We start from the raw sequence: 23,419 nt of genomic DNA on the forward strand, positions 1-23,419 counted from the left end.
ACGAATTGGACTAACACTTGTAGGCAACAACCAAAGGAAAATGTGGTTGTTAGGTCTGAAAGCACGCATTGCACTATTTTTTCCTTGAACCGGTTTTGTCCCAAATGGATTTTTCATCAAGGTTTTTAACGAGGCAATAATAAATCGTGCTAACTTATAATCGAAGAACGGTTTTAAATCGGAGTCAATGGTCGCATCAAAAGTATCCGAGACCTCTTGAGATCGGCCTCGAATACTGGGGGCCATCACCCTCGGTTCAAAGATTTATAGCAAGGAAGGAAACTTTGTGCTCGAACAGTCTAGGATCGGTGGTTAGGATTTATTGTAAGGGCCAAACGGTCAAGTGAACCGTGCCCGCGTAGGCCACCTTAGCCATAATACGAGCTTTTACAAGCTTAAAATCTTGTATGTTACACACAAAAATGAAAGAAAGTTTCTGCTTTGCTAATACGCACTTTTGCTTCTTAAAACTATCGAGCCCAAGGGGCACCCCTATCCGAGCCCAAAGGGCTACCCCAACTCGGGGACTGTTGTTCGAAATAAGTTTAGGCGGCTTGGGTTATCGAAACTCGAAGGTACAAAACCTATTAGGCAGTGCCTCAACATAAAAGGCTACGGCCACCCGAAAAATGATTCGGAGACGTCCGAAACCCATAATCAAAACATAAGGCCTTCAAGAAAATTCTAAATTTGTTCAAAGGTTACCCACAGCAAAAATATAGTCTAAAAACACATAAGCAAGCATCTTGGGGAAATTTCCGGTCACTCCGAGTTTCCACAAGTTTCGAGCAAAAATTGCATCGAGGACAGGTTTTGTTCAGACCTCTGAAAAACAACTACGTTTGATTATGTGCTAAGGCATTAGAAATGTTTGCAATTGTAATAAGATGCTAAGATAATAGACTTGAAAATTTCCAAAAGGGAATTTTTTTATATATTCCGAAATATCTTTACAAAGGCCTAATAAAAACGGTCTTGACAAAATATATGTACATGATACATAAACAAAACAAATATCTAAAGGCATCTATGCCTAGTCTTCACCGGAACCCGACTCGTCACCAGAATCGTCGGGGCCTTCGGATTCTTCAGAGCCCTCGGAGCCCTCTTCACCTCGGAGTTCAGCTAGTTTCTTGGACTTGACCTCGAATCTTTTTGCCTCCTCAATCTCGGTAGATAGGTCAAAGCCTCGAGCATGTATTTATTCGAGGGTCTCCCTTCGGGATAGCTAACTTATGTACTCAGCAGTAGTCTTCAGGCGGGGCTCGGTTGCTTCAACATCGGCCTTGTTTTGGGCCACCATCTCGTCAACATCAGATGAGGTTACTTCCAACCTGGACCTTGTTACTTTGAGCTCCTTACTAAGGGAATCCCGTTCGGCGATGGCCGAGCCCAGTCGTGCTTGGAGATCCTCATTTTGTTGAGCCCGTGTATCAGTCTTCTCCTTCGCCACCCGAAGCTGAACTTCCACCGAAGACAGCTTGGCCTCGGCGGTCTCCTTCTCCGAGGCCAGCAGGCCCATCTTGTTTTTCCACCCGTCGGCCATTGCTTGCATCTCGTCTATCTCCTTGTGGAGTTGGTCGATCTTGTCGATCTTCTACTGGAATGCAAAGTATTATTTTTAGCCTCTGCGACCGGACCCTCATTTCTAACTTCAAAAACCTTTACCTTTTTCTCTAAGTCAGTGTGCTCCTGCCATAAGGCCGATGCTTCTTTCTGAGCTGCATCCAGCTCGGCCTGGGGGTTCTTGGCGACCCCCTCTTGTTGCTCACTAAGAAGCTTTTACATGTCCCTTTTTTGGGCAATCTCCTTGATCTCGAGCTCGAGTTGATTGACCTCAACCTGGTACCGAAGGAAACTCTCATAGTGAAGTACCGAGGCTTGCAAAAGGGCAAAAAATGTGAGAAACATCAAACACAGATAATAATAGACCGATGGAAGGAAACGATGGCTTATCCGGTTCAGCGCCTGCTGCGCCTCATTGAAAAGGCATGCACGTTCACCTCATTCATTTTTGCCTGGTCCTCCTCGGTCACCAGGCATCAGAGGTAGCTAGCTACCCCTACAGAAGCGTACAAAACTCGGGCATCCTCCGGGACGGTCAGTATAATCGATCTCTTGCAACCTGGGTCCACACTCGAAGTAGGGAGCTGGTCGATCAACTTTGGGCTCGAGCTCGGCCTGCCTGCTTTTGAGGATGTGTCCTTCTTCGAAACTTCCAGGTCATGCATGCCGGAGAAGTCTTCCAAAGCAGTCAAGTTCACACCGTCGAAAAAGGAGTGAAGGGGATCTTCCGCACCATAGACCCCCTCATTGGACTTCTCCTTTCTCGCTTGGGCCTCCTCGAGCATGGACTCAGTGTAAGAGGGCATCCCCAAGATTTCAATTACACCGGGCGCTTCCTTTGGAGTGGAGCCGACATCCTAGGGAGTTTCACCCCGGGTATCCACGTCGGCCTTTTGAGTTTTAGGGGGGTCGATCTCACGAGTCTCCCCCTCGGATGCATCCGAGTCCCCGGGATAGGTCATCCCATGGGTAACAAAAAAAGATTCATCCTCCGGCTCGTCCCTAAGCCGGAGAAGGGAGTCGGAGTCCGGCACCCGGGAACTGGAGCCCCTCATGGGATTGCAGAGCACCCGTTTCTTTGGTTTCTTCACCTCAGAGCCCGGGGAGCCCGAAGGTTTTCTCTTCCTCTTCTTTTTTCCCTCCGTGGCAGCAACAAAGGGATCAATGGACGGGGGCACATCCTCATCCCCTTCCGAAGGCCTAAGCTTGGTGGTCTTATGCAAACCTGCAATAACAAAGGGAAGAGGAGTTAGTATAATAAAAGGTAGAAAAGTAGTATTGGCTACTCAGAAAGAGGCCTTACCATGAGAATGGGCCTCACATAAGCTTTTCGAGAGTCCACGCCATGTGCGCTCGAAGTACGACATCTGAGTACAGATGCCCTCAATCCATCCTTTAACCGGGGAACCGCATTCGGAACCTGGGCAACAGATATACAATCATAAGCATGAATGAGAAGATAGAAATCGAAGAAAAAGAATTTTGATGTTTAAAGAGGGGTTGCACTTACGAGACGCATTCCGCTTCTCAGAAAATGGCATGTATTCAGGGGGGATCAAATCCTCGATTTTTACTCGGACAAAGCGTCCCTGCTAGCCCCGGTCTCGGTCTTCGTCGATACTCGAGAATGGGGCCTTGCTGGCTCGGTGGGTAAGCTTGATCAGTCCCTCTCGGAACATTCGGGGATTGTATAATCGGAGCAGGTGATCGATCGTGAACCGACGAGATTCAATCTTGTTCACGAAGTAGCGAGGGAGGGTCATAATCCTCCACAACGATGGATGGATTTGCCTGAGGCACTCCCCGTACCTCTTGCAAAAGTCCAGTACGATCGGGTTCACCAGGCCCAGTGTGAAGGTATAAGTATAAACACTTAAGTACCCATCCACGTGGGTAGTAACGGCGTCCTCGGGCCCGGGGACTACTACGTTCTTGCCTTCCCAATTGCAGTCCTTACGAACTATGGGAAGAACATCTTCAGTCATAGAACATATGTACTTCGAGAATTCTTCACCCCGATCCTATTTGCGTGAAGGCTTCTCGACTTTAAAGTCATCTGCAATTGAGCAGCCACCGGGAATGAACACTGTCAAGGGAGGCTCGGTCGCCAGTTCATTAGCAATCACAACGGGGGAAGCCACTTCGAGGGCGACCACTTCAGGGGCAACCGCTTCAGTACTAGTGGCCGATTGAGAAGATGAAGAGGCAACTTGTTGAGGAACGGTTTTCGATGTTTTGGCCATTGTCATCGAGGGGAGTGTTTAAAAATTTGAGGAAAGAATACAAAGTTTTGGGAAACCGGGTTTTGAAGATGAAGAACTCAGTATGAAAATTTGAGGAAAATATGGAGATTACTATGGAAATTGAAGAATAAGGATGAAGATATGAAGGTTTGAAAAAGGCTTGATGAAGGCTAGAAAGTTCGAAGGTAGTAATTTAGTCGGAAAGTAGAAAAAGAACAAAGGGAGGAAGCTTTAATAGGGAAACAGCCGACGCTTCACATTCGGGGGCAACATGTCGATTAGCGACACGTGTCCGAAGTTAGAACGACGCGACTGACGGTACGTTTCGGCTCATTCGTCATAACGTACGAAGGAAGGAACCAGAGTCATCTGTCGTTTTCCATCGTTTCGGCAAGCCTACTCTCTGAGAAACAAGGGGACTATCTATATATGGGTAAAATCGAATCCAGTGAGCATCCCAGGTTTCCGGTGAGGCAAACGGAGCAGGAACGTGATCGTAATGAATCGGAGTTAGAATGAGGAGCCTCTCGTATTAGGGCTCGAGCAAAACACCTGCCCTCGGGAGCATCGGGACCACGTCCTCCGGGACCGGTTCGAACCTCAAGACCTCGGAGAGCATTACCAGATAACCGCACACGACTAACAAAGGGCTGTGATGTCCGTGCCCAACCAGATATCACGACGTGAATATCGGCCCGTATCGGCAGAAAATGAGTGATTAGCGAAATGGAAGATTTTTACCTTTCTTAGGATTGTACTTAGGGTAAAATTTCCCTACTAGATAAAGGGGAGGCCTATTATTCATCAAACACATTGTAACATGCATACCAAAGCAATTTACTTCAATTCTCTTTGTTGTTCAAAGTTCGTATTTTTGTTCTTAAGTTCTTCGTAAGTGCAAGCTTGGAATCGAAGGCAGGTTCTTCATTGGGCCTTTAACCGAGCCCGGGATCACTCTTATCATTGATTTGGTTATTTATTATGTCTTTCATCTGCTTAATCTAACGTCATTAATCACTTGTATTGAATTAATCCACATATCCGTAAAACTACATATAAATTCAACTGTTATCCGTTTTTAAGTTAATGACCGAATAAATAATAAGTCGTGAACAACTTGAAAGCTTGTTATTTAACTTGTGAACAAATTGAAAACTAAGTGAAAGCGTATAGAATTGAAATATAAGTTGAACAAGTTCAAAGTTTAGAACTGACTTTTATAAAGTTTGTGTCTAAATACTTTTCAAGGACAATAGCCCGAAGGACTGAAACTTGTCCTCAAATGAGTCATTTTCCCCTAAATAATTTGTTTAATTTTTAAAAATTAAATTTCATGCTAATTGCTCGAAAAATAATAAACAAGAAACGTAATCACAGTAAAACACAGGGGTTTTGACATGTAGAAATACTTTCTCATTGCAGCATGTTATTATTACTATGATATTCGGGCTAATTTACTTGCATCTTAATTAATTTCATGAGGTTTTCGCTATCTCTTATTAGTATAGATACCGAATAACTATGTCCACCAAGCTTGGACAGATGAAAAATCTGCCAAGCATTTTACTAGTTATCCAAAGCGACTTATTGGATGTGAATTACATTCTTAGGGACGATTAAGCTTGAAAGATCGTAACCTTTCCATACATACATGTCCTACTGCTAATTAAACGAAAAAAGTTAGAAAAATAAAAATGGCTCCAAGTCCCAAATCTAAGCCTATCTATGATTTTGACTCAATTTTTAATTATCACTATTCACACGAGTCGGAGAAGTGCTTTTAACCAGAAATGGGTGGACAAATATTAGATACTCGTATAATTTTTGGAAGTTCTATGGGAAATGGGTACTAAATTTTTGTAAGTTAATTTCCTAAATACTTATCGGACACCTTACTGTTGCTACTTCTATTATAGAAGTTCTATAACACATTAATTAGAACTAAAAAGAATGCAAAATTCGAGTCTGAGGCTCAAGACATTTTAATTATCAGTATGAATTCGAACATTGATTTCATGACATTCCTAAGAAAGCAAATATACATATCTATCTAAGAAAATTATACTTTCCCCCCTGTTTTAATATATATAACACATTTTATTTATTAATTCTTTTTCGAAAGAATGATACAGTTATATATTTGAAAATAATTTAATTTTAAATTTTTTATTTATCTATATTACTTTAATAAGAAAAATTTATAATCATACTAATGATATGATACCACAAAGCTTTTACTCTTTAAACTTTAGAATAACAAGTTTTAAAAGTTTTTTTTCCATAAATTTTGTGTGGAATCAAATTATATTACATAAATTAAAATGAAAGAGTAAAAAATATATAATAATCAATCTCAATATTTTCTAATTTATACACTTTAAAACCAACATTCGAAAAAAAAAAAAACACTAACCTTCAGAAAACGAGTGCCATCGTATTTCTGTGGTTGGGACAGCTTGGGTCCAAGTGGAAGCTGCGGCTAATCAAACCCACATGCTATTATTGGCATCGGATCCAAATAAAACGTTTTATTCCTCTATTTTCTGGAACGTCTGTCGGCTGCACGTGGTCAAAGAAAACTAATATTGTCCTTGTTCCAATTAATTTCATTCTCTAATTTCTTTTCCCCAATGATGTCTATTTTTAAAAGATATTTTTAATCTTTACGCTTCTTAACATCTTTTAGTAATTTATTTGTAATAAAAATGATACATTGGATCCACTTGAACCTTTTTTCTTTGGCATACAACAAAATTTAATTATTTTACATTGATAAGAACATCTAAATTTTAGAAGAGGCAGTATAATGGCTCGTTAATGTCATGTTTCCTCTCCAATTTTAATACCCAAATAAAAATGTCCCTTAACGGCAGACAATACAGCTTACTATTTGTCAGTGAAGCAGATCAAGCCACATAAAAGTTCATCTTAAGATCTGCTCGTCTCTTTGCCACATTTCGTGTCCGTAATAAGGAGTAGTGGTTAAGTAATAGACCTAATACTGCTGGATTTACAGCTTAAAGCAGAAATATTTATCCCAGTATTCATTTAAGAAAATAGCTTTTTAATACTGTAATGCACAATATAAAAATTAATTCTCATAGTTGCAACAAATCAATGAATAAAAGATACATATTTTTCATACACACATTTGTAATCATTAAATATTTGACCTTTTCTAACTATATCTATTACTTTTTAGAGGTTCGAAAATAAAAAAGAAGCTATGTACGAATAAGATATCCAGCAAACAAAAAGATTCTTTTCGTAAGTCATAATCCCAATATATTTTATATGCATATACTAGTATAGCATGATAAAAATCAAAATTATGTCCAATTTGACAATGTGATAGAAAGCAACATGAAACATTGTGGATTTGTGCATCCACCATTTATGTAGGAATGAAGGTGCTTTTGGTTCAACAATATTGATTCTGTTATCAAATAATCATGATTTAATAATTTATATATTTACTTTAATTTTATTTATTAAAATAAATTATTTAATTTATAAGTAGTTACCCAAAATTTGCAAATCTCCCGATACAAGAACTCAGCATGAAGTTGACGTAACACAAATCCACAGCGCCGTGCCGCCGTCACTACTGGTCTTGCGAATGCAATAGTGCTCTCCATTTTGTTTCATCTCTAACAAATATTATACTGAAAATGAAACATTTTACTGTATTATCTTTGAAAGGTCATGGATCATCACAATTCACAAGAAATGAGTGACGTTTCAACGTTATCTTCCCTGCCATATTTTTTTAGCTTATTTAATTTAATGGGCGACAATTTTTCTTTGCTCAAGTTGGCCTTTTTTATTTTTATTGGTTTATTTATATCACCGAAATGCATTATGCATCCAATACAAAACATCATTGGACCCAAAATATATATCTTATTTTATACTCCGACCTTCGTGCTTGTTCTTCATTACAAAAGAAAAAGGTGAAACATAGCCAGGTTCTTTGACTTCCCCCAAGAGAGATTCTAGAGATAATCTGAAAGACTCTTAATTGTTTCAAATGGTTCGTTTGAAAGAGAAACTCTGTTTATTCTTCAACAATAGATGGCTCGTATTCGTTGCAGCAATGTGGATTCAGAGTTTTGCTGGAATTGGATATTTATTCGGCAGCATTTCTCCGATCATTAAAAGCTCTCTTAATTATAATCAGAGGCAACTTTCACGTTTGGGTGTGGCTAAGGACTTGGGAGATAGTGTTGGATTTTTGGCTGGAACTTTATCTGAAATCTTGCCGTTATGGGCAACTCTTCTTGTGGGTGCTATTCAGAATTTTATTGGTTATGGCTGGGTTTGGCTCATCGTCACCGGTCGATCTCCTACTCTTCCCTTATGGGTTGTGAGTACCTATCTCTTTTCATCATCTCTTTAGCCAATTTGTTTGTTGCTGATTTCAAACTTTTCAAAAGTTTCTTTATTTATAGTACTTTTTTTCATTGAAAAGGGTCTTTCCCTGTCCCTTTAGCTATCCCTTTGATATTGTAAAACCCTTTGATTTGATATTGGATCACCTTGTAGTAGTCAATTCTCACGTAATTAGCAGGGGCAGAGCTAGTAAGGGAGAAAGGGGTTTAATCGAATCCCCTTCATCAAAAGGTTATAGTGTGCAGAATGGATAAAAATGTATCTTTTGGTTATATATAAACCATTGAATCCCCTTTAGCATAGGAGAAAATTCTAGTGTAGTGGTAAAGGGGGTCCAAAAGTTGCTTTGAGTCGTAAGTTCAAGTCTCAATTATGACATTCTAATACATTTTGAATCTCCTTATATAAATTACTGGCTCTACCGCGATGCTCAAATCGAGTTATGAGGTTACTATTGTAATATCAGGGGTTTATAAGTCTATTGACGTCTCATTTCTGTCTTCTGAATTGCAATTTTGCTTCTTGAGTATCAAACTTTCAGTTCAAATTTGGTCTTGGTGCTCCTGAATTATGCAATCCATTGCACTAGTTACAGTCATCAACTTACTATTAGGGTATTTGATTTGCTTTTTCTGAAATTTAAGGCCTTGAACTCAGGTAGGCAAGAAGAACCTGCTGCTCTATCTACATTGAGTTTCATCAATCTGACATTTCTATTTTTGAAGAACTTCAAATATAATTAAAGTTACAAGTCTGGATTAAGGTTGAAGAGCAATGGGTTTTACTTGTGAACCAAATAATTATCAGCTTGCCTGCTCTTCACGATTTTGTCAGCATGAAACTCCATCATCTATCATTTCCTCTCGGAGTGTAATTAGTGAAGGCAAAGATTGCATATGTCTTTGAATCAATGAAGGAGCACAAAACTGAACCGATGTCCAATTTTTACCATTTTCCTAGTATGCATGGGCAAGAACAATGCTTCTTTTCTCCTTATCCGAAAAAAAAAAAAACAATGCTTGTTTTCTATTGTGTAGCTGAATGCCCTTCTCGAAGTATGTCTGGCAGTTCACCCGAAGATGTTATTCACTATAATTTTATTTGATGGATCAAATCGTTTATTTACTGACTGCTATAAACAATTTGGGCCATATCCATGGCATATTTGCATAACTTGTATGTGTTTCTTTTAGATCACTACCTTGGCGTGTACTTCTAGTTTTGTCTGATAATTGACTTATTTCAGCTATTTCTCTGCAGATGTGCATTCTTATATTTATAGGTACAAATGGCGAAACCTACTTTAATACAGCCGCACTTGTCTCATGTGTGCAAAATTTCCCTAAAAGTCGCGGTCCTGTTGTGGGAATACTTAAGGGATTCGCTGGCTTGGGTGGTGCAATTATGACTCAGATATATGCGTTGATCCATTCCCCAGATCATGCTTCACTTATATTTATGGTTGCCGTTGGACCTGCAATGGTGGTTATTGCTCTCATGTTTTTAATCAGGCCTGTTGGTGGCCACAGACAAGTCAGACCTTCTGATGGATTCAGCTTTTCATTAATTTACAGCATTTGTATTATTTTGGCTTCTTACCTGATGGGTGTCATGCTTGTTCAAGACCTTGTTGACGTGAGTCACACCGTCACTACAATCTTCACAGCTATTTTATTCGTTCTATTGGTAATCCCGGTGATGATTCCCATCTCCTTGAGCTTCTCTCAAGCGACAAGAGGACCATCAGAAGAGACTCTTCTATCTGAGTCACAAAAACAAGATCCTGGTGTATCTAAACATAATGATGATCAGGAAATTATATTTAGTGAGGTTGAAGATGAGAAGCCTAAGGACGTAGACTTGCTTCCAGCATTAGAAAGGCAAAAAAGAATTGCCCAACTGCAAACAAAACTAGCTCAAGCAGCCGCAGAAGGAGCAGTGAGGATCAAAAGAAGGCGGGGCCCCCATAGAGGGGAGGACTTTACCTTAATGCAGGCTTTGATAAAGGCAGACCTTTGGATTATATTTTTCTCACTACTTTTAGGATCTGGATCTGGTTTGACTGTGATTGATAACTTGGGTCAGATGAGCCAATCTTTAGGATATGATAACACACATGTATTTGTTTCCATGATCAGCATATGGAACTTCCTCGGTCGTATTGGGGGTGGATACTTTTCTGAAATAATTGTGAGGTACATGACATTGCTTCTTACATATTGATGATATTGACTGAACTTTACAATGTTCTTCATTTCAATGAATTTTTTTCTTATACGACCTTGTCCTATTGACAAAACAGGGATTACGCCTACCCAAGACATGCAGCCATGGCTGTTGCCCAAGTTATAATGGCATTCGGGCATTTCTTCTTTGCTATGGGCTGGCCAGGGGCTATGTACATTGGTACTCTTCTGGTCGGGCTCGGGTATGGAGCTCATTGGGCTATTGTGCCAGCTGCTGCTTCTGAATTGTTTGGCTTAAAGAATTTTGGAGCTTTGTACAATTTCCTCACTGTTGCGAACCCAGCTGGTTCATTAGTATTCTCAGGTATTATTGCTAGTAGCATATATGACAGTGAAGCTGCAAAGCAAGCTCAAGAGCGTCATCCCAGCCAATGGAATGGGGCATCTATTTTGTCAAGTTTTCTAGCTGTGGAGGAACCTCTAAAGTGTGAAGGTGCCATATGCTTCTTCTTGACTTCCTTAATACTATGTGGACTCTGCATTATTGCTGCTTGTCTTAGCATGATTCTAGTTTATCGAACCAAGGCTGTATACAATCAGCTTTATGGAAAATCTCGTACATAATCCATCTGTCAAGTGAAGCTTGGATAGAAGTTTGAGTAGTTTGCACAGATACTCTCAACCAGCTTATGGATCCAAGCCTTTCACTGAGGTGACATTGTTAGCCATAACCAGAAAACTTCCTCCTCGATGAGAGCAAGCAACAATGGAGATGGCGCAACTGCCTTTTGTGGTGTTAGAAGCTGTTCCTCGTAATGTGAGATAAATGTTTGATTGCAATTATTGATTGGTGTATATTTTGCATTGTAATTGAAACTTGACATTGTTTTATTCTGGTTGTCAACCATCATTTATTGAATGAGATCTTCCATTTTTTAAACTTTATTTCTGTAGATTATCCTTGCACCAAGTTCTTTTAATGGGTGAAATGCTTTACACTGCACAACGCACAGGTTGTAGTCCAGTGCCATTGACCGCTTGCTATTCTGAAGAAAGTCATGAATCGTGATAGCTGATGGTAATGGCGTCTAGCTAAATACCAGTAGTCTAGGGGTGTATATGGACCGGGTCGGGTCGTTTTTTATTAAAACCAAACCAAACCAAACCAACTATATCGGTTTGGATTGGTTCGGTTTTGTCGGGTTTTTCGGGTTTTTTTGTTACATGAATATTATTTCAATCTTACTTTGTTAAATTTTTTATAAGTAAATATATGTTTAGTAAAAATTGAAAAAATTGACAAACATATGATCTATTAAAATAATTTTATGGGAGAATTTTATTAATAACATATGATAGTTACTTTTTTAGTCGCCTGACAATAATTTTTCGTTGATATATACTTTCAAGGTTAAACTAATTTACTAATTAAACAAAAAAATCAATATGATACCTAATTAATGATATGTTCTATTTAAATTTAGATTGTCGAAATACCACTTCAAATTTGAAAAAAATATAAGAATATAATAAATCTTAACAAATAAACATGGAAGAAAAAAGAGATTAATGAATTTCAGTAACACTTGATAAGAAAATGATCATATACCCATTACTTAAGGTTAATAAAAATGGAGTACTTCGTATTCTATTAAATATTACATCCCATAAGAGTATCCCAAATATTTCTAGAATTTTAGTAAAGAAAATTCTATGTAAAGTCTTAAAAATATATAAAAGTTATATATTTATATGTCGGTTTGGTTCGGGTTTGTTTTAATCAATACCAAACCAAATCTAGTCGGGTTTTTTAATCAGTTTGGTTTGACTTTTCGGTTTGGTGCGGTTTGTACACCCCTAACCAGTACCATGAGATACAAGCAGATTAATAGCATGTTTGGCCAAGCTTTTTTGTGGGCCAAAAGTGCTTTAGACCAAAAAATGAGTTGTTTGGCCAAACTTTTAGAAGGAAAGAAAGTGTTTTTGAGAAGAAGCAGAAGCAGATTTTGAGAAGCAGAAAAATGTAGTTTCTCTCTAAAAGCACTTTTCTGAGAAGCACTTTTGAGAAAAATACACTTAGAAACAGTTTTCAAAAACTTGGCAAAACATTAATTACTGCTCAAAAGTGTTTTTCAAATTAATTAGTCAAACACAAATCGATTCTCACCAAAAGTATTTTTTTTAAAAGCACTTCTCAAAATAAGCAGATTTTAGAAGCTTGGCCAAACATTCTATAACTATGTTCATGCTTGCGGATGATGCAAATTATTGCACCAGGTGCAGGTCAAGATTAAAGTCAGTAACACAGATTGGATTAGGGTATCTTTATGTTAAACCCGTTACTTGTTTCAACTCACTAATTATACCATTCATATGGTTCCACTCAGCTCATATAAGTGTCTGGTATAAGAATTATTGCAAAACTCAAAACACGTGATTTATTTAGCCAGTTACATCAAATATATTGCCAAAAACAAATTATTTCAACTTTTCGCATTTCTAACATGGATTTACAAAGTATCATTTTTTTTTTCCTTTCGTTGAAGGCTAGAACTTGGGCCTCATGAGTTGAACCTGGTGCAGTCCAGTCTTATTTCACCTTGATTACCAGTTTTGACACCAACCCTTCCGAGTTTTCTCATTGCAGTGACAAAAGCTCCATTAAATTCGAAAGCATTATTAGCAAAATCGTTAACAGTGCGTTGAGACGCTTCATCAGTGAAGAGCACCTGATCTGAGGTGAACAAACCCTTTCCTCCAACCAGATTCTTGTAATACTCATTGTCAAACGTTCTCGGAGTCACAGGATCCATGTTTATAGCAATGGAAGGATCTACTTTTTGAGGGCACATTTGCATTAGTTGTTTAGCATATTCGGGATCCAAAGAAGGGTCAACGGGATTGGATGAGGTAAACGAGTAGAGACGGTTTGCAAAACGGTCACAGTGAGAGAAGCCAAGTGTGTGAGCACCAGAAAGAGCTATCATGTCAAATTGGCTGAGATTGTGGTTGGCAAACATAGTTGTAAGTTGATTGAGATTGAAGTGAGGTTCTGGCAATTTTCCAGCAACCCGAGAAGCCTTGGAGATGAGCCCATCGCGACGTCCCAATTCTACATTGTATGCAGGGCCTCCTGCCTGAATGTTTTCACCAAAGGAAATCAGTAAGTCAAGTGACAGTTTACATTTTAAGGTAAATGAAAAGAGAAAATGGTTTCTGTGTCTTTTATTACCAGCACTACAACATCTCTGGTGGCAATGGCTAAAATATCTGCACATGATACTACTCCAGGGCACTGAGCCTCTACTGCTTCTTTTGCCTTTATTACAGTGTCAAAGCCATCTCCTGCAAGGGAAATATTATCTGAAGAATCTTTTTCCGCGTCTCCATTTGGTGAAGCTATGAGAACAGAGGCGTCACATCCCTGAGCAAATATGCAAAAGAGAGAAATCTTGATCACTTGAAACTCTAGTGCTGGACATCCCAAATCTGTTAACATACTGAGATAGTTTTCTCAGCAGCATATCCTATTACAGAATTCGTAAAACTTCCCAATCTTCTTACCTTGAAAGCTAAACCGCCTTAATGAGCTTTATATAATCATCCAAATACAAGATATTACCAATTTTGTGAAGATGAAAGTGTTAAAAATTTTATCTTTGTATTTTGTTCATACTTATCTCAGTTAGAAAAAAACTATGCATTATTGTTAGTATTTCGACTTCCTTGCACCTAGAATCCTGCAAAACCTATTGTTGATAGAAGATACATTTTTGCTTCCCACCAAAACAGGACGACACCGAATATTGGTGGTGGGAGCTATTCAAAGTATAGAATAATTCTCTTGATCTCTTGTATGTTACAATTGAGACGTGCCAATATTTTAATTCTACAAAGAAATTACGACGCTGCAGGAAAAACACTACAATCAAATTGTAGCAGAAGATTAGGCTGTTACCTCAACAAAGCAATCATGGAAAAAGAGACGCAGAGTTGCTGGAATAGTGACAAAAGTCTGGCTGAACTTTGTAGACACAGCCTGCTGAACCATGAATTCCACATTTGGACAAGTAAAACCGTAGAAGTTCTCTACTAGTTGCCCTTCAGCTCCACTCACAATACTTAAGGTTGCCACAATTAACAAATACAAACCCCTCCTTCTCTCCATTTTGAAAATTTGACCCTTTTTTAGTTTCTCTTTTACTTTTCCCTCTCTACCATCCAGTGGCTGTAAAAGCAAAACAAACTTGTGCATATATACTAAAAGTAAAGTAATGAGGAAGGTAGGTGAAGGCTGATTCTTGTAACACTATTTGTTACAGGCCGTTATACTTGTTCCAAGTTCCAAAGGTCTAACATTTATAGTCGTCCTAGTTTCTATTCACTCATACTAAGTGTTTACGTACACCGAACCAATTAACTCATGAAACCTGTCTTTTTTATGCCTTTTAGTCACTGACCATGGTTATTTAATATATATTGTATCACCTCAATCTTTCTCTTAATCGTAGTAAGCTAATGTGGTTTGGTATAAACACGAGTAATTTTTTAATGAGTGTGAGGGTAGAGCTCCGTTTAAAATAAAGCAGCTCACCCTATTAAGTAGCTCCACGTGACTATTTCCGTCTTCATACTTCATATGTATTTCCTTAATTAGCCTCCTTAAGTATAAGTGGTTAATTCTAGTTCTTTTCACTACACTACATTTGTGTTATAAAAAATGTAAATAATTTGCGGATGATCGAACCAGTCAGATCTGACGGCTGAGAGAAAAGGAAATTTCAACTATCGAAACAAATTCTAGTTCTTACTGGAATTTGAGGATTTTATAATTTGTAAGTTGATTATTCTTGCTAATGTCTACGTGTTTTGCGTGTGACGACTGAGTGTTTAAATATGTTTCTTATTGGCAAATTAAAATTCAACCCTGTTGTTTGGTGACATCGAACATGTAGGGTAGTTTCTTTTTTGTTGCCCAATTTGATCTACTCCCAACTAGCAAGTTATTGTGACTTTAAGAAAGTGACACTTTAACTAATCAGATTACAATAATCTGAACGATCCTTATTTGGGAAAGACGATAATCTGAGATAAATTAACACGGAAGATGTATCCAGATCTCAGTGCCCTTTCTTCTCCTTAGATCAAATGTAAAGCATATGCAATTCAAGAATGGCATCTTCAACAGAACATCACACTATGGTGTAGAGCAGTGGCAGAGCTAGAGTTTTAGTTATTGGTTCGGCATAATCTAGTAGCTTTGGCCAAAATCTTGTATATGTATAAACAATTTATCCGGAACAAAATAAGCTATCGTTTTAAAAATTCAAAACTCATAAACTCAAAATTCTGAATTTACCTATAGTGCAGAGTCATACAATTTATCGAACCTCAGGCCATTGACGGTATAAGTTAATTAAACTCTAGGTAAAAAAACTTGTTAATGATAATAGCACGAGCCAAAATGTGACGTGCATCTGCAGCTGGTAAGTAACTTTCTTCATGTCAACTTTGGACACTGTTTCAAAGCAAGGTTTTTCTAAATAAGAAATTGTTTTACGCCTTATGAAGTGTAGCGGGGGCCTGGAAGAGACAAATGTGGGAGCTATTAATTTATCCTCCCGTTGCAATAATATTAAATTAAAAGATGGGGGAAACAGGGGAAGTTTGTATCTATTGACCAAAATATTGAGAACCCAACTGGAATGTGATAATCGGCTTAATGTATGCATATTTTGATATATATCGCCTGACATTTTACTCATGTCTCGACGATTTGAGATGTTTAATATGATTATTTGTACTAAATTTTGGTATTTCTATGTGTAGGAATCACTCGGATGCAATTTGGGACGAAAGGGCGTGAATTGGAGCAAAATCGGGACAAAATCGCAAAAAGGGAAATTTGAGGGCCACATCCAGCGTGGGGCGCTGGCTGTGGAACACTTTACAGAGGCCAAAATGTTTGAGCGCCAGTACCAGCGCCCCACGCTGCCCTGGACGCTCAAGACGGGAAGTGTCCTTTTTCGACTAGGACTCGGTTATTTCGACCCCTAGACGCCCACAACTCATATAAAAGCCAACCTAAACCTATTTTGGGGAGGAAGACGTGATTTAGAGAGAAGAGGGAGGCGCAAAACACTCGAAAACAAGGATTTGATCAATTCTTCCATCCCTTTCCTAGTATTCATTGATTTTATGTTTGAAAACATTATTTTTGATGATTGTATGAACATGAGTGGCTAAGAAACCTATTGTTGTAGAGTCATGGGTATACATGAATGTTGATGTTTGGAGTTTAATTTGACGAAGTTGATTTTATCATATTGGGTTATTTATTAAATTCTGTTTTTAATTATTTTGCTGAGTAGCTAACAGTGAAATACTATCTACGAATCTAGAGTTGAACTCGAAAGTGGGAACTCTAGATTGCATATAGAATTAAATAGAGCAAGTTCTTAAACCCGGGCATCGGGAAAAGGATTCGCAATTGGGATAGACATATACCTAATTGCCTTGCTCGGTTGCAATACAAGAATTGTAAATGCGTTCTTGTTAATCTTAATTCCATAGACATATAGGTATTAAGTTAGCTTGAATAGGCAAGTAAGGGCTCGACAGATTCTTATGAGTAATATCAACCCTGTCAACCAATAATCCAGATAAATCAATTAGTTATTTTAAGCCAAGAATGCAACATGATTGCTAGATAACCCGTGACCCTGGAATATTATCTCCCATTGATTGTTATTTAAAACTATTTAAGTGTTGTGTTGATTTCTAGTATTTCATTATTTGATAATCTTTAGGTAGTAAATTAGACAATTATCTATTTTATAAGAAATCGCTTGAATCAATAAACTATTTGAGTTGAATTAGTCAAAAGTTAATCATAAGTCTTCATGGGAACGATACTTTATTCACTACTCTATTACTTGACGATCATGTATACTTACGTGAGTGTGTTTGGTCACAACAAATTTTTGGCGCCGTTGCCGGGGACTTAGAAGTTAGCTACTTGACTGAGTTAAGCTTTTATTACTTATTAGTTCAAGTTTTAATTTCCAGTTTGCCTTGTTTGTGTTAACGCAGGATCTTCTCTTGAATGCGGAGGAGTAGAAGTGCAAACAACCTCCTTCCTTTTGATCCAGAGATTGAACGAACACTTCATAGAGTGAGGAGGGAAGTCGAAGCTAGAACGAGAATAGAAAGAGAGTTGGACATCGTAGTTCAACCACAACCAATAGAGATGGCAGGTAATGAGGAGCGTCCGGTGATAGAAGTCGCAAGGCCCAATCTTGCTAATATGACTCAGGCTATCGTAAAGCCTGATATCACGGGGCATTTTGAACTCAAACAGTACATGGTACATCTGATTCAGTTCACAGGGCAATATGTGGGTCTATCTCATGAAGACCCGCAGAGGCACATTCAGAACTTCTTAGAAATTACAGACACTTACAATTATCCGAATGTTTCCAAGGACTATGTCAGGATGACACTATTTCCTTTTTCATTGTTGGGGGAAGCTAAGGAATGGTTGCAAAAGGAGCCTGCTAACTCAATCCACACTTGGGATGATTTAGCCAGGAAATTCCTAATCAAGTTTTTCCCTACTAAGAAGACAAAATCGCTGAGGAGCCAAATTCTTGGGTTCCAACAACGGGATGGCGAGAAACTTCGTCAAGCTTGGGAAAGATACAAGAAGATACTCAGAGACTGCCCACATCATTGTCAGACTGATGAGGTATTGGGTCACACTTTTGTTGATGGGCTAGACGAGGCATCAAAGATGAATCTTGATTCAGCTTGTGGGGGTAGTTACATGGCAAGGCCGTATAGTGAAATACAACTCTTGCTAAATAACTTCACTGCTAATGACCATAATTGGCAAGGAGATGGGGACGCAAGAAGAGCAATTAAACAGAAGGCAGCCGGGGTGATTGAGCTTGATGACTTCTCAGCCATGAGAGCAGATATTGCAAAGCTGGCAAATCAGATGAACAGAATGACAATGCAACAAACACAACAGATGCAGCATGTACAGCAAATTTCTATTTGTTGCGAACTATGTGGTGACAGTCATATGAGTGATATGTGTCCCACGAATCCTGAATCTATATACTATGTAGGGCAACAAAACAGAGGTCCGATGAATCAGCATGCACAATATGGGAACACTTACAATCCAAGTTGGAGGAATCATCCTAACTTCTCATGGGGAGGAAATCAACAGAATCAGAACCAGTATAGGCCCCAAAAAAATTTCAATCAACCTCAGAAACCACCCCTACAAACAGAAGAGAGTACGAATAACTTGCTGAAGAAGTTGTTGCTTGATAATCAACAAGTCAGGACCGATTTTAGAAATCTTGAGAGGCAAATGAGACAGTTAGCAACAAATCAAAATACTAGACCTGTAGGCGCTCTTCCCAGTGATACAGAGAAGAACCCTCAAGTTAATGCACTTACACTCAGAAACGGGAGGGAACTAGAAGAAGTGCCAAAGAAGAGAAAGGACAAACCTATACCTGAGAGGGAGTTGATCCCTAAGGTAATACACGAGTCAAAGAAAAATGATGCAGGTTCAAATCCAGTGGAGGCTGCAAGGCCACCACCACCTTTCCCCCAGATATTGCAGAAAAAGAATGATGATCGCATGTTCAACAAATTTCTCTCTATGTTGAGCCAGGTTCAATGGAATATTCCATTGGTAGATGTACTTCGTGAAATTCCAAAATATGCTAAGTACATAAAAGATATAGTGGCTCGCAAGAGGAAATTGACTGAGTTCGACACAGTTGCACTTACTGAGGAGTGCACTTCAAGGGTCCAAAACAAGCTTCCTCAAAAGCTTAAGGATCTTGGCAGCTTCACCATCCCTGTGTGAATTGGTAATATTGATGTGGGTCGTACTCTTTGTGATTTGGGGGCGATCATAAATCTAATGCCCTTGTCCTTATTTAAGCAATTGGGTCTGGGAGCTCCAAGACCAACCACTGTGATGTTGCAATTAGCTGACAGGTCCATAGCCTACCCTGAAGGAGTGATTGAAGATGTAATACTGCAAATTGGGAAATTTATCTTCCCAACTAACTTCATTATTCTAGATTTTGAGGCTGATGAACAAGTTCCAATCATATTGGGACGACCTCTCTTGGCTACTGGTGATGCAATAATTAAAGTAAGAGAGGGAAAATAATAATGAGGGTGGACAACGAGGAAGCAGTTTTTAATGTCTATAAAGCTATCCAACTTTCCTGCCACTATGAGGAGCTCTCTATGATATCTGTTATGGAGGTGGATGAGAAACTTCTTGACACGAGTATATATCTAGACTATTCTCTAGAAAAAGCACTCATGTTGTTCGATAGCTTGGAGATTGATGATACAGTTAAGGAGATGATGCATATTCTAGATGCATCTTGTGCTTACATGCAAGGAATACACCCGTTTGAGCCCCTAAATAGGCTAAGTGGATCTCCTCCAAAGCCGTCAATTGAAAAAGCTCCAAAATTGGAGCTTAAATCCCTACCCCCACCTCCAATATGCTTATTTGGGTAGTTCTGACACTTTACCTGTTATTGTTTTTTCTAACTTGTCTAAATTGCAGGAAGAAAAGTTGTTGAGAGTGCTACGTGAGCAGAAGCGAGCAATTAGGTGGACGATGTCTGACATCAAAGGCATTAGTTCAGCTTTCTGCATGCATAAAATCCTCATGGAGGAGGGACACAAGCAAAGTGTAGAGCAACAACGCCGCCTAAATCCAATCATGAAAGAGGTGGTAAGAAAAGAAGTGATTAAGTGGCTTGATGCAGGTATTGTATTCCCAATCTGTGATAGCAAATGGGTAAGCCCCGTTCAATGTGTGCCAAATAAAGGGGGGATGACTGTAGTGGTTAATGAAAATAATGAATTAATTCCTACAAGAACTGTCACTGGGTGGAGAATTTGCATAGATTATAGAAAATTGAACAATGCCACCCTAAAGGACCACTTTCCCCTCCCTTTCATTGACCAAATGCTTGATAGGTTAGCTGGCCAGGAATACTACTGTTTCCTAGATGGTTATTCGGGGTATAATCAGATTGCTATAGCCCCAAAGGACCAAGAGAAAACCACATTTACGTGTCCTTATGTCACGTATGCGTTCAAGAGAATGCTCTTTGGTCTCTGTAATGCACCTGCGACTTTTCAAAGGTGTATGATGGCTATTTTTACTGACATGGTTGAAAGATTTGTGGAAGTATTCATGGATGATTTTTCTGTGTTTGGGTGTTCTTTTGATAATTGTTTAATGAACCTTGATAAAGTGCTTGCTAGGTGTGAAGAGATAAACTTGGTACTCAACTGGAAAAAGTGTCATTTCATGGTATGTGAAGGTATAGTCTTGTGGCACAAGGTGTCAAAAGATGGTCTACAGGTGGATAAAGCAAAGGTGGAGGCGATTGAAAAATTGCCCCCACCGACATCCGTCAAAGGCATTCGCAGTTTCTTGGGCTATGCAGGTTTTTATCATTGATTCATTAAAGATTTTTCGAAAATTTCTTCTCCATTATGAAGGCTTCTAGAGAAAGATGTCACCTTCAAGTTTGATGATGCATGTCTGAAAGCATTTGAGGAGCTGAAGGGAAGGTTGGTGACTGCACCAATTATTATCGCCCCAGATTGGGGACTGCCATATGAGTTGATGTGCGATGCAAGTGACATAGCAATCGGAGCTGTTTTAGGGCAAAGAAGGGAAAAAATATTTCACTCCATTTATTATGCGAGCAAAACTATGAATCCAGCTCAGATGAATTATACAGTTACTGAAAAAGAGTTGTTTGCAGTGGTGTGGGCGTTTGACAAGTTCAGATCTTATCTAGTAGGAACCAAAGTTATCGTCTACACAGATCATTCAACTATAAGATACTTGTTTGAAAAGAAAGATGCCAAGCCGAGGCTGATTCGTTGGGTCCTCCTCTTGAAAGAACTTGAATTAGAGATCCGAGATCGAAAAGGGACAGAAAATCAAGTGGCTGATCACTTGTCCAGATTAGAAAGTCAGAACCATGTAGCTGAAGGAGGGTCAATCAAAGAAACATTCCCTGATGAGCAGTTATTAGCAGTCACCTCAGGTGAAGCCCCATGGTATGCGGATTATGTGAATTTTATTGCAAGTGGGGTGACACCACTAGAATTAACACCTGATAATAGAAGAAGATTCTTACATGATGTGAGGCTCTACATGTGGGATGAGCCATTCTTATATAGGCAATGCACAGATTAGTTGGTGCGAAGGTGTGTTCCTGAGGAAGAGATGAATGCAATATTGCATGGTTGTCATGCTTCGCCATATGGAGGTCATCACGGTGGGGATAGAACCGCCCAAAAAATGCTACAATCAGGTTTCTATTGGCCAAAATTATTTAAGGATGCACATGCCTTTGTTAAAAAGTGTGACAGATGCCAAAGAACCGGAACTATCACGAGGAAGCACGAAATGCCTTTGCAATATATTCTGGCAGTAGAGCTATTTGATGTTTGGGGGATTGATTTCATGGGACCATTCCCATATTCTAATGGTCACAGGTACATCTTGGTGGCGGTCGACTATGTTTCTAAGTGGGTGGACGCCATTGCTCTTCCTACTAATGATGCAAAGGTAGTGGTAAGCTTTGTAAAGAAGCATATCTTCACTCGCTTTGGGACTCCAAGAGTGTTAATAAGCGACGGAGGAACTCAATTTTGTAACAAATTGCTGAATAATGTTCTTACAAAGTATGGAGTTAAGCACAAAGTTTTCACTTCCTATCATCCCCAAACAAGTGGTCAAGTAGAAGTTTCAAACAGAGAAGTAAAGCAGATTCTGGAGAAAACAGTAAGTATAGAAAAGATTGGGCAGGGAAGCTGGATGATGTATTATGGGCATATCGAACTGCATACAAGACTCACATAGGTACTTCTCCGTACAAGTTGGTTTATGGGAAGGCATGCCACTTGCCCATCGAGCTTGAACATAAATCTTATTGGGCGATCAAAAAGCTAAATATGGATATGGACTCAGCTGGTGAAAATAGGTTGTTGCAACTCAACGAGCTTGATGAATTTTGATTGCACGCATATGAAAATGCCAAATTATATAAAGAAAAGACGAAGAGGTGGCGTGACAAGCACATTCAACATCGAGAGTTTGAGCCGGGTCAAGAAGTTCTCTTGTTCAATTCAAGGTTGAAGCTATTCCCTGGAAAGCTTAAGTCTCGTTGGGCAGGTCCTTTTGTTGTGGTAAGTGTGAGGCCTCACGAAGCGGTGGAACTGCGTGATACGAGCTCAAGTGGTACCTTCTTGGTAAATGGCCAGAGAATAAAATATTATTGGGGTGGTGACATTGCACGTCACAAGACCTCAGTGGACTTAGCAGATGCTTAAACATGTGTTGAGTCGTGCCGCGACGTTAAATTAGGCGCTCGTTGGGAGGCTACCCAATTTTTACCGCTTTCGAAGCATAGTTTTTTTTTTCTTTTGTAGGCCATAATTTTTTCTTTGTAGGTTGAAATGGTGTGGAATGTGTGTAATGTATATATTGAGTGCTCGGATAGTCGGGATTATTTTTAAAAAAAACAATCGGCGAAGTGAGCGCCCAGGCCAGCGCCCCACGCTGCCTGGAGCGCACTTTGCAGTATCCCCGATGCTTCAGCGCCAGCCCCAGCGTGGGGCGCTAGGCTGGCGGTCCAGGTGAGTAAGTTTTGTTTTAATTTTTGTTTTATTTATTTAATTAAAAATACCCTACCCAATTACCCATATACACTCACAACCCAACCCAAAACCCCACCATTCTCTTCAAAACAAAACAAACACACGAACACTTCTTCTTCCTCTTCCCCTTTTCTCTCAAATTCTAATATTCTTCAATATTTCTTGCTCAATTCCATCTCAAGACTCTAAGGTATGTTCTTCTTGTTATCTCTTTTCTTGTATTTTGGAAGTTCTTAGAGTAGTTGTAGTCTTCTTTCTTCCCCAATCCTCCAACACCCTAGGTTTCTTAAACAT

General features: G+C 39.1%; 2 protein-coding genes across 2 annotated transcripts; one reads left to right on the forward strand and one right to left on the reverse strand.

Annotated features, from left to right (window-relative positions):
- Positions 1–7,678: 7,678 nt before the first annotated feature.
- On the forward strand, positions 7,679–11,327 carry LOC107777168 (protein NUCLEAR FUSION DEFECTIVE 4-like). The gene is made up of 3 exons (XM_075234575.1): positions 7,679–8,175; positions 9,462–10,396; positions 10,504–11,327. Exons 1-3 carry the CDS (start codon positions 7,840–7,842, stop codon positions 11,009–11,011), a joined length of 1,779 nt encoding a protein of 592 aa, XP_075090676.1. The 5' UTR covers positions 7,679–7,839; the 3' UTR covers positions 11,012–11,327.
- Positions 11,328–12,799: 1,472 nt separating this feature from the next.
- On the reverse strand, positions 12,800–14,740 carry LOC107777164 (peroxidase 55-like). Its single transcript, XM_016597149.2, has 3 exons — positions 14,346–14,740; positions 13,620–13,811; positions 12,800–13,524 (listed from the first exon to the last, which is right to left on the reverse strand). Exons 1-3 carry the CDS (start codon positions 14,640–14,642, stop codon positions 12,949–12,951), a joined length of 1,065 nt encoding a protein of 354 aa, XP_016452635.1. The 5' UTR covers positions 14,643–14,740; the 3' UTR covers positions 12,800–12,948.
- Between the last annotated feature and the right edge of the window lie 8,679 nt (positions 14,741–23,419).

The sequence above is a fragment of the Nicotiana tabacum genome, chromosome 17, assembly GCF_000715075.1.
Source record: "Nicotiana tabacum cultivar K326 chromosome 17, ASM71507v2, whole genome shotgun sequence".
NCBI lineage: Eukaryota > Viridiplantae > Streptophyta > Magnoliopsida > Solanales > Solanaceae > Nicotiana > Nicotiana tabacum.

Excerpts from the sequence above, each read along its gene's own strand:
- LOC107777164 (XM_016597149.2), bottom strand. The coding sequence starts at position 14,642 with ATGCACAAGTTTGTTTTGCTTTTACAGCCACTGGATGGTAGAGAGGGA. Across the intron at positions 13,812-14,345 it reads TCCATGATTGCTTTGTTGAG|GGATGTGACGCCTCTGTTCT; the intron begins GTAACAGCCTAA and ends ATATTTGCTCAG. Across the intron at positions 13,525-13,619 it reads CCAGAGATGTTGTAGTGCTG|GCAGGAGGCCCTGCATACAA; the intron begins GTAATAAAAGAC and ends GAAAACATTCAG.
- LOC107777168 (XM_075234575.1), top strand. The coding sequence starts at position 7,840 with ATGGTTCGTTTGAAAGAGAAACTCTGTTTATTCTTCAACAATAGATGG. Across the intron at positions 8,176-9,461 it reads CTACTCTTCCCTTATGGGTT|ATGTGCATTCTTATATTTAT; the intron begins GTGAGTACCTAT and ends ATTTCTCTGCAG. Across the intron at positions 10,397-10,503 it reads TTTTCTGAAATAATTGTGAG|GGATTACGCCTACCCAAGAC; the intron begins GTACATGACATT and ends TTGACAAAACAG.